This window comes from Anopheles coluzzii, chromosome X, assembly GCF_943734685.1.
Source record: "Anopheles coluzzii chromosome X, AcolN3, whole genome shotgun sequence".
Lineage (NCBI taxonomy): Eukaryota > Metazoa > Arthropoda > Insecta > Diptera > Culicidae > Anopheles > Anopheles coluzzii.
Window position 1 is genome coordinate 17,327,452 of NC_064669.1, and position 12,248 is coordinate 17,339,699.

Sequence of the window (12,248 nt, forward strand, 5' to 3'; positions counted from 1 at the left end):
TTATTATTTCATTGTTCATTGATTTATTTCAATATACAAAACTCTTAGCTTAGAAAAACGACCTAATGCGCACTTGTGTTGAAAAACTACTAAAGAGAATGAAATGCTTCTTTACACCAAACACTAGTAACACTAGTATAGCTACACAGAAAACTTTTTTTACTGAACTTCAGCAAAATTTTACCGAAATTTTTTTCGAAACCGAAAACTAAAGGTTCAGTAATCCTTTCAGTAAAAATAATGTTTACTGAATCATTCAGTAATGTCCGGTGCTCACCAAAATGACAGCTCGTTTACTGAAATCCCAGTGAAGCCATTCTCATACTACTGATTTTTCAGTAATTGGTAGCGATTAAAAAATGACGAAATATTTCTTTTAAATTGAGTTTTTATTTATGCTTGGAGATTGCCAGTTCCTCAATTCATGTTCATACATGTTTTGTGTTCTTTTAAACAGTTTTTATACTGTATTTTGCCGCCGCAAGTGTATATGGTTCAGTAAGCGCTCACAGTCACCACGCAATTTCAGCGAGCACAGTGGATTGTAGCAAACATTTTACACACCAGCATAGCTGCCAATTATTTGAAATCAATCTCGTAAGTCGAAATCTCACCTGAAATTTCACCAGGGTGTCTGTAAGCGCCTACCAAATCAACTTTTTGCACATCACGAGCAAGTGGGTACCGCATTGTTTTGTTTTGATGTTCTGACTGACAGGTCGATTTGACAAAATCAATTGCTGCATTTTCAGTAATTTCTTTTACTGATATTCAGTAAAACGACTAATTTGACACTTATTTTAATGATTTTCAGTACAATGCGTATTACTGAAATGCATTCAGTAAATTGTTTTGCTGAAAGTTCGTAAAAATACGACATTCATGCTGAAAACCAGTAAAATATTCTATTACTGAACCGTTTCAGTAAAAAAACTTTACTGAAGCCAGATGAGAAAATTTGCTGTGTAGTATTTGAATATAGTTTTGATTTTTGCACTACCGGAAACAACGATGATGCACATCCTAAAAATATGCAAAATATGATAGCTTGATTACGCGAAGACTATAGATCCTATTTGGGCCGGTCTGGTGGTACAGCCGTTAACTCGTACGACGTAACTACATGCCCGTCATGGGTTCATGTCCCGAATAGACTGTGCCCCCAAACGTAGGACTGACTATCTTGCTACGGTAACAAAAAGTCATTGAAAGCCAAGCTCACTTCACTAGTGGGTACAGGCAGGCCTTGATCAACAACGGTTGTTATGCCTATGAAGAAAAAGATAGATGCTATTAAAATAATTAACTAACTGCCATAAAAAACGACAGAAGATGATTAATCCCTAACGAAATCAGGATGACATATTTGGTATTCACAACAAGATATTCAAAAAAATGCAATATAATTTTCTGGACTTTTAAGGAAACCAGGGGCCCCAATTCTATCCCTCGCTTAGGGCTCCGAGATGGATAAACCCGCTTCTGCGTGTGTGTAGTAATCTGTGCAAAATGTTGTTGAGTGTAGTTTTTATTCGGTTTTTCAATCATTACATTCATCAAAGATAAGGTACGGTGTTAGATTTCCAAGAAGGCAGGAATTCAATGAATCATGTCCATGTGAAAGCGCCACCTTCCTAGAAACGTGTTTGTTGTTGTCGTTGTCTCTCCCCGTATTGTGCTTTACATCTCGAACGTTCTTAATGGTGAAAAAAGGCAATAGTTTTGCTGAAAGGGATCCCTTTTATAACGGCTCTCTCGATAACGTCTTTTCAAACCTACTTGATGGAGTGTGTGTGCGAGTTTTTTTTCTATACATCACACCCTTTCCGATGCAGAATGTGTTGAGTGTGTTCGGGTACCGTGTGATGGGGTTAAGCGCAAACCTTTCCTCGTAGCTTTGCTATCTTCCACACTGCTTTGTCACCCAACACTTATTTCCGCTTCTGAGAACATGAGGTGAGGACGGGTTATGCAGAGATGGGGGAGTAAGCCATGTTAAACTAAAATTAGCAGCATTTCATACAAAAAAAAACTTTGCAACATCACAATCCACACCAGACAATGTATCTTTGTTTTGTTTCCGGTTTTCAACTTCTTTTTGACAGATGTCAGTGAGCAGAGGCAGTGCGTGAATGACATCTGTATACAGTATGTCAGAATCCTTTTGGGTATAATTTGACGTCCTGTTAAAATGAATAAATTAAATTAAACTCAAAAAATGATGATCACTCACCTCACCTGCTGATCCTCTTGCCAGCGCACGGCGCAAGTACAAGCAGCAATCCCATCTTTATAATCCTTTTGATTAAATGTATGTTTTCTCGCAAAGAAAGGTAAAGAGGGGGGAAGGGAGGCAAGCGAAAAAACATCATAGCAAACAAATCCTTTCGCAGCCTCCTATCCGATCCGATCGATCAATTATCCAGTGTAGCGTCAACGACACACAACACACCTGTGCAAGAGTGTTGCTGTATGTGTGTGCGATTTCCACAACTCAACCCCAGTCCCGTTTTGTAGCTCGATTTTCATCATTTATCATCTCTCAAATTTTCTTCACAGTGACGGAACTGGAGGGAGGGTGGCACACCGAGGTTAAAAGCGGCAGGTAAAATCGGATATCAACCCAACCGGACTCAGAGCCGGATGAGCCTTTTCGATGGGATGGATAGCGACGCTGTGAGTTGATTAATTATTGAAATCGCAACTGGAGCTTCTATCACACACACACACACACACACACACACACACACACACACACACACACACACACACACACACACACACACACACACACACACACACACACACACACACACACACACACACACACACACACACACACACACACACACACACACAAACATACACACACACACACATACACACACACACACACACACACACACACACACACACACACACACACACACACACACACACACACACACACACACACACACACACACACACAGACATACACATACTCTAGGTTGGACATCCACTAGCCACATACCTGTCACCGAAACCGAAGGGTAGACTGAGCCGGCAAATTATCATGTCACTGTTAACATTATTATCATTACAGCTTCCATTCTGGTGGGCCAGTTTTCTCGTTCTGCAGTGGCGTCCCGAGAGCGCCAACAAGGTGGAAAAGTGGCGGATGGTGCACCGGTGTCAATTAATTACAATCCTGCTCCTAAGGTCTGGGTGAACAAATAGCGTAGAGAAAGGGTTTGGTGATGTCCGTCTTTTGTGTGAGCAACATTATGATACAATAACAAAAAAAAGGAAACCCACCCCCGAAAAGTATATGCACAAGTGCAATAAACAGTCGATTCAATCATCTAACGACAAGCTCAATATTGCTGCAATCCCAATCCAATTGCGATGATCTGGGACCAATCGTCCTGGGCTGCTGCTCGAGCGATAGCTATTTTATTGCTTCAGCCAAAAACAAGACAAAGCAATGTACAAGAAAAAAATTGGAAAATAGAACTTTGCCCGCTCCCACGTAACCGGAGAACGCCGGGCGCGCGTCATTGCGAGACGAGAAGATCCGTTTACAGTAATAAAACATCATCCCAACCCCAACCCCCGGATGGGTGCACCGGAAAATGGACCGGTAAATGGCTTTCTTGTTTATTACATTGCATCGTCATGGCCGTGTCCAGCACTGTTCGCCGTTTTCTCGCCTTTTACCATCACAGTCCGGCCGAGCAAGAACTTGGCAGTAGCGGCCAAGCAGGCAGTAGTCTTGCCAGCACGATTGCGGACGCTATCGACGGTTTCGATTTGTGCCGATTTGCTCAATTGAATGGAATAATTTGCAGTTTAACTGCTTCGTCAGGGGTTTGGTAATGCTGGTGTGGTTAACATAAAAGGTGCTTTGGCGTGCGTATGACGTCTTAAGTTTCGTAGACATGCATCAATTTTGTTTTGCATGCAAAGTCGGTTGCTACGTTTATTAAAAAAAAAAACACAAAGTTTGATTCGTTTGCAACTACATATGATTCATTTAATAGTACAATTGTTTCTTGACAGCTCCCAGCAGCAGGTGTCATTGATTTAAGCTGAAAACAGATGCATTTTCTGGGAAATATCTGATAACTCTCGTCATTCACTAAATTTTGGCTGGTATTATTGAATCCGTTCGTAGCGGGAACGTACGGCGCTCACATGAAATTCTAGGGATGGCAACACATTTCTTGTGCCCACTCCTACAACGCCGCGTTGAATAACTGTAGCAACCATCTAGTACGTTAAGAAAATGAGTGTCGGGACGTACGCCGCCGCTACGAACGGATTCAATAATACCAGCCTTTAGCTCGGCTCGACATATTTTTCGCGCGCACACTCAAAAAGCCCTAAATAAAGGGACAGAATGTGAATGACGCACCCAGTTGCGGAACTGGGCAGCGCACAAATCATTCCAGCGAGACGGTTCTGGCAATTGAAAAGCGTTCGATAATTGAAATTGTTACCCGAGTGAGGCTCGAGCTGTACTCCCCCCTCGCTGCACCTCCAAAAACACATTTTAAGCATGGTGCTTGGGTGCTCTGATAACTTAATGCCGATTTGATTAGATCAGCAAACGAGTAGTGAGGCGTTAGGGCAAATGGTTTTGCTAGAAATCGTTGTTCTCGTTAAATCTTCCTTATTCCACGAAGTGTACTGAGAGTTTAAAAACGAAATAAGAGAAACAATTTACTGATAAGCCATAAGGACTGTTTCCCCTTTTCGCAATGTTGCTCTGTTATACGTTTCCTCTCTAGGGGTGCGCTCTTGAAAGTCCTCCTGCTTGTCCTTTTCGCCCTGCAATCATACAGCATCCAGATGGCCCCAAGACACGATGGCCGTCCCCAACTGGTGTTTAAATTAATTTTATGTGCACCAGTGCGAACCAGTTTCTTTACAAGCTAGGGATTACTGGCCAAGCGCGCCTGGGCCTTATCAGGCAGTTTTGGAGGGAAATACACTCCGTCAGCAAATGCGAAGTTTCACCGTCGCCCACCGATCCCACCGAGCTCTGTCGCTCTGTCCCTCTTTCTCTCTCTATCTATATCTTTTCATCTCTATCTGTTGCTTTCCTTCAACTCTAAAATAGACGACAAGAACGGAGACCATGCATGTCTTCCCTGAAACCCCTTTTCTCGCTTTAATACGGCCTTCAGCTCCAGCCTTGCCTGGGACGCGTGAAGTAACCCCTGACCTTCAGATTTTTTTTCCATCTCACTCTGTTCCTTAAAACCACCTCTAATCCAATCGTTTTATGTTATTGTTGTTGTTTTTTGTGTGCATTGATCTGTGCATCGTCTTAAGCTGTCCGTTTTTTACTTTTTCCATTGCATCCGCTTAGCTTTATGGTCTGGGAAATGGTAACCTCAGCAGCCTTAGTGGATGTACACTCACCATGATCATATTAAAAAAAGAAATACACACACACACATAGTGGACTCGTTTTCAACGTAGAAACATTACTCCGAATCAAACATGCCCTGTACTGACTTCTACTCCGATCCAACCCCAATGAATACGTTTTCTGTGAAGAGAGATTCAGTTATGTGTCTGTATTTTCGAATCGCGCTTATGCTGTAGTCTTGCTAACAAGCCTTTTCCAAAACTGACCGGCTGTCAGTGGTCTAAACAATAAAAACAACAACAAATGGGCAGTTGGTGTATGTTTATTTGTGTGTGGTTTATTTCTTTTCCATTTTTCCCGTCCCATGCTGTGCCGCTGTGCTCCAGTATTGGAAAGAAAAACATCACTGGTACAGCCCTCCCGTGTCGTATGCTCTTGACCTATTGTGGTGGGAAGAGTGAGGATAAAACTGAAAAAATGTGTTTTTGGAGTGGATGGGAGACATCATCACAACATTCACCCAGCTGTATAGGTTTATGTCCGATATGCCAAAGTAAAGCCGGCCGCTGCAGTACAATCAATCCTCAGCTTCAACGCACGGGTTGGCGCATGAAAGTTCAGTCTGGCAGTGGCCGTGGAGTAAAAGTTTATACTAATGTGTGTTCACTCAATGTTATGAATGGAGGAAGAAGGAAAACGTAAGGTAAGAATGACTCCCCTCCAGCTTCGTCCGGAATAAGATATAGCATTAGCTCGATCGTAGCCTGGCATGCTGATGTATCGTTTTTTGTGACCATATTTTTTTCCTGTTTTCGTCATCTGATTGTTGGGCTAAACCCCTTTACAGGGGTTTTCCAAGTTACTTTCAAATGTGCGAATCATGCTGAAAAAAAAATAATGACAACGAAAATGAAATACCAGAAAGCTGTGGAATAACTCCTAGCACGCGGTAAAAACAATGTTTGAATTGGAAAGTTACTTGGAAACCTCTGTAAAGTTGCTCATTAGAAACGCACTAGGAAAGAGAGGCGACGATCCTTTCTAATCAGAAGAATCAAGTGCCCATCTTGAACATTTCTTTCCAAAAATGTGTGCTAGGAGAACCTGATGATCTGTACTAGTGATGTTTTGTGGTTTTTGTTTGTGAAAATTGAAATTTGAAAAAAAAACCCTTGTGACAAAGACAAAGATAAAATAATGGGATATCTCGTGAAAGTACATCGCAACATTCCCATAAAAGCAAATTGAAATGGAAAACAACATAAAATCAAAGATGCAAAAGAAAAGTACAAAAAACGCACAAAAACATAAAGCCTACAAACTCAGAACATTGATCTCTCGGTGATGATCCTTGCTCGGCATGTAATTTTCCCATTTTTATCTATACAGCCTGAAACAACGCGCTAGGGACTCTAAAAAGAGTAAGGCCCAAAAAGGGCAGCAGATTGACGTTTCTTTTCATGTTTTTTTTTCGTTCCTTATGCTCCGTTCCTCCGTTTTGTTGTTGAGCCGGGTACTAATTATGGACACAGGATAGGATAGGAATAATTGAAAAACTTTATCCAACTAAAGCTCTCCTTGCCTTTCCATGATACACCATGAAGAAAGCGCATAATGGCAAGAGATTATGAGGTTTTATTTGTGTGAGCGATTTTTTGCGATGTGAAAATGGGGGTGGCAACAATTAGAAAGCATTTTCCGCATACCCAGCCGCTAAACACGACGTAGTAAAGCATCTTTTTGTATTTTTTATAGACACATCCCTTCAGAATGACACAACGTGAAATCGAATTAAGGGTTACAAAGGATTTTGGACCGGGTTTTTTGAGGAGCAAACCAGTGTCCAGTTGATTTCAATAACATTTGGCAATTTTGTAGATACATTAAGTTAGGCTTATTGTAAAACAAAACGATCAAGAAGATGAGCCACGAACTTTAATTATAAGAAAAATGTACATGGCAAAAGAGATGCATCGAAGAAAATCGTAATAAACACAGCTTTAGTTGATGCGGAGGCGTTTTCCAAAATTTAACCTCAATTTAAATGTGTCTTCATTTAACACCATTTGTGTAAAGATTCATTTTTTTTGGGAGCTGATCTGCAATCAAAATCACGATTGTGTAGCATTTCTTTCAATTATTATGAAGACATTTTTCAACTTTTCAGATGTATTGATACCATCACGTTTTCGGTTATGAAACCAATTATCTCACTCTTCATATAAAGTATATGAAAAAGAGTCACCCGCAAATCGAGTTATTCGCATAATGAGTGCGTCACTGGAACGAATTAAACCACATGGGTTCTACTGAACTAAATAAGGATGGTGCCGTGGTACAGTCGTCTACTTGCACGACTCAACAGCATGCCCGTCGTGGGTTCTAATATGGACCGTCCCCCCGTAGCAAGGAATGAATATCCGGCTGCATGGCACTTCTTAATTTCTCTCGAAAGCCTGTAAACGCCGGCCTGATGGTATAGGTCGTTACGCCTAAAAGAAGATGAGGCCAAATATTTTACACTGCTAACGTTTAACACAGTAACTGTGCACAGTGACGATTATTTATGTTGGGAATAGTTAGCTTACAATTTTTAGCAGGTTTCAACACAAAACCAGGACTATCGTTCTCGTCTGCAGTGTTTTGAACTTTGCAATACGCTTGTTACGCTTGGCTGACTTTCCTGGCATGTACGACATGCTTCGCCTGATGCTATAGCATCCCTGGACAGGAAGGGTAACGGGTCGATTGCACTGTAGCGCGCACTATGTCCGCTGAAAGTGCAGAGGCACAAACAAATCGATTCTTCCATAGGGTTCCAATACCGTTTCATCCACCGCAGAGGATGTCGCGCAAAAGCACGCAAAAAAAACAACAAAACTTGGCCATTTCGAACTTGCGAGCGGATAGCAGTGTACATTAAAAGGGCAGCTAGCACAAACCCATCCAATGGCACCGGTTGCGACAGATATCAAATTAATACACCCGAACCACACGCAACTGCTGGATGAATCGAGAACGAGCCCCATTGGTCCCATCCAGGGCAACGAATTTGAGTGTAAAATATGACCCTATGGGTCCCTTTGGATAATTATCCCTTTGCACAGCCGGTTAGGGTACGTGCAGCATGCTCGCCAGCCAGCACACATCGAGATAATTTGTCCCAGCTCGTTGCAATTAATCATAATACACAAATATACACATTAGTGCCACCAAGAAGCAGTACTGTTTGGGGTTACTGTTTCAATGGAATCGTCTGCCATCGTCTCTTAGCGATGTCGGAAACGGAGAACATCAAACAATTTCAACATCCGATGAAGACTCTCGGCTGTTCCTCCTGCTACTAAAACGGACCAAGGGATAGCAAAAGTTTTGCATGTTATAAAGCAGAGGTGTTGGCAGATACCACCGCACACCGTCAGGGATCGGATCGGGAGGCTTTTGTTTCATCTTTGGTTTTGTTTTTTTTTTACTTTGCAGAAATAACCAGATCAAAAAGAAAAAAATAACGATGGAATTGTTTCTTTCCGCCAGCATTGTGTTCCTTTTTGGTTTGCAGCTACCAAATCGGATTCGGCACGGTTTCCTCCATGCTAAGCATTCAATGCCGGAGACGGGAGAACGTTTCCTAGTCGTATTTCCTGTTCAAATGAATAATCTTACGTACCCGCACTCTTGACAACCGCATCCATTACGGAAAACATCACTTCACCCTTTTCCTTCTCTTCTTGAATGCTACACTTTTAAGCCGTTTTGAAAAAAGGCCTCCTTTCCACCTCAGCACGCAACCACCACTTTGTACACACCAGTTTGTAATTTAATTAAGCCATCCCGGGGTAGAAGTTGTGCCCGTTTCTGCTTTTTCGCTTCCTTTCCGCTACAGTTCGGGTTTTCATAAACCCTATGAGACATGTGCAAAATTAAGCACCACATGTCAAAGTTTTATAAGCCCTTGGGAGGAAGGCGTTCATTCGCGCAAATGTAAAGGTGAAACTGACGCAAACCGGCATTTTGTGATATGTTTATCATCTATTATGACTCGTCTGAGTGAAGAAATGATGGCATGAGTTAAGCGATATGCTCATTGCATTCTCGTTGTTGCACAGGACGCTTAGTATCCCGATCAGAGTTCACGAGGAAGTACGTGTTAGCCTTACAACGACAATGCCTCCGGAAGTGCGCATAGTGGAACTCGTTCAGAAAATAAGATATGAACATTTTTGGCAGCTAGGGCAGGTACGGTGCTCCAAGCCGAACGCACGAAATATGCCGCGGCCCTTCCCAAAAGTCAACTGTGACCTGTGTGGTGACACTAGCACCTGCGTTGCCCAAGCGAAAATTCAATACTGCTAAATTGTGCGCAGCTACTATTGCTTCTTAAAATGTTTGCATAATAGCAGAATCCCCGCAGTACACTGACACCACCACTATGTGACGAAGTGTTCCGCCCAATTTAACGACGCGCGCTGTTATCAAACAAATTGTGTACATTGATTGGTGTACCACAAGGCTGATGAGAGTTTCTGTTTTTTGCAATGTAATACGACCAAGCAACAAAAAAGAGCACGCTGTAAAGCATGTTGAGCCACCTTTTAATCGATATTTGAGGCAAATTAATAATGGCGCACGGCACGGTGCAAATAATTGAATGATATTATGCTGGCGGATGGCGACCTAACCCCAGCAAGCCCCGCTCATTCTCACCCTCTCAAAAGTACAAAGGATCGCTTTTGAAAAGCGACCGCTAAATTTGTTGCTGGTGTTGCTTGTTGCTTTGATTCTCTCATGCTGTTGTGATCGGAATTTATACAAAAAGCTGAAACCAAACTGCATCGGCGTGATAGGGTATTTTTTTCCGCAAGGCGAACGTCACTTACCCGAGTTGCTGCTGTGGTTGGACCCCGTTTTGGCTGCGTTACCGTTGCCGTTGATGGAGTTGAACAAGTTGACTGCGCCGGTACGCCTCAGGATCCAGAACATTGTTGCCACACTGGCGGACGGATTGACAGATGGGGAGAGTGGGTTGGGTGTGGAGGTGTTGGTGGAGTTGACGGAATAAGATCTCTTCTGTATAAAGTACACAACTTTCAAACGTTTGGCTGCTCTTATCCTAAGCTAACGATATGGGACGGGTTTTTCGATTTTGTTTAGTTTTGCTTACTGAGTACTGGAATTTGCTTTTCCTACACCTTGCCCTGCTGATAATGATGTTTGCGTACGAACATCGTCGCAGTGCGTTTTATATTATGTTTTCCTATTTGGCTTGTTCCTTTTTAAACAAACACATACAAACACACACACTCACACGGGGGTATTAGATCGTCGATTGTTGATTGCTAATGATAGACGTACACGGTCTGCCCACTAGGCCATGGGAGATTGTGACAATGGTCACTTTGGGGCGGACTGAAAGCACCTCACACCCTACCACACTGCTCCCCTTTTAACAAATAGAGTGCACACTACCACATGAGCGACACGCTTGCTTGGCCTACTAATTCGGGCGTTGCATCTTCACAGGTACGGTTGATTGGTTTCTTTTGGTGGCACAATGCTTCCAGGTTTTGATTCCGGCCCTCAGCTCGTGCGGTCTCGCACACGCTCGCGGCCAAACTGGCTTGGTCCCAAAATCGTCAGAACGGCATAGGCGTTCGGTTCCGTGTTGGGCTGGCAGTAGGGTTCACGCGTGTAGCCGAAGCGCAAGGATTCGTTTCGTCAACGTCGGGTGTTTATTTAGGTTTGTGCGTTTTTTGTAGCGCCGGTACGATAGGATGAACACCTACATCAGTGAAATGAACCCGTGCCCGTAAGGATGCAGCTCGCAACTAAATGAAGGAGGGTGAGTGAACTGGTATCAGTTTGTTGTTGTTGATGTTGTAAAAACTTCTATCCACCATTAATCGTGCCTTTATTATCAGTGTGTTAATTAAGAGAACACAATGAACATTTAATATTAGTTTCACACAGTCCCGGGTGCATGCAAATGTGGTGACAACATTTATTATATGGCAACTCGCTAATATTTGGCTATTTATTTCGAAAACGGTGTACATATTTGCATGTATGGAAAACTTTAAATAACCTGGGTACTATTTTCTATACATTTAGATTTGCAAATGAGCTGAACAATATTACTGCAGAAAAGATTTGGAAAAGATGCAAAGAGATTTGTTTATCATGCATCAAAAATGTTTGTTCAATATCTATTTGAGAGTTCGTCCATAAGGTTTGACAACATTATAATTTCATAGACCAGAGACACAGTTGAACAGCATACTAAAAGTATGCAAAGAGATCAAATTGCAGTTATAATTCGTTTGAAACTTATGGCAAAGGATACAACGTGTGTAAAAAGGAGAATGAATACATCCGAACCTGGCGTTCGGGATTGAATGAAACCCTCCGAGTGAACACAGCTCCCCGAAGGACGGCCACGAACGACACTAGTCGTATGCAATCGTGTCGAAATCGGTTTGATCACAATCACGATACAAACAAATCGCCAACTGTCATCAGTTCTTCTCCTTTTGAAACCTTCAGTAACGGAATTTGGGGCAAAGTGCCACAAAACATCTTTTTCACTAAAAATTTAGTTAAATGATCAAATGAGTATACAGACAGCTTCCTAATGACTGGATGTACTGTGACGAATTTTATGTAGAATAGTCGATTATTCTAATTGGTTTCAACTTTTTGTGTTGTGTAGCAAAAATGAAAAGAAAATTATAGTTTTTTTTAAACATATCAAAAATGTTCTCAAACTCTTAGGAAAAAACTAAAATAAAAGCTAGCATATAACGGTCCAGTCCAAACAGGATACATAGGTGACTAAAGACAAGTAGGACACATTCCCATACTATGGTGCCAAATCCATTTTTCAAGCAATTCT

General features: G+C 42.0%; 1 protein-coding gene across 1 annotated transcript in view; it reads right to left on the minus strand.

Moving 5' to 3' along the window:
• Positions 1-10,984, minus strand: part of LOC120953147 (probable cyclin-dependent serine/threonine-protein kinase DDB_G0292550) — a 79,452-nt gene extending 68,468 nt beyond the window's left edge. Inside the window, exon 1 of the mRNA XM_040372868.2 lies at positions 10,237-10,984. Coding sequence (XP_040228802.2) covers positions 10,237-10,339 — 103 coding nt within the window. The 5' untranslated portion in view covers positions 10,340-10,984. The remainder of the gene's footprint in view (positions 1-10,236) is intronic.
• Between the last annotated feature and the right edge of the window lie 1,264 nt (positions 10,985-12,248).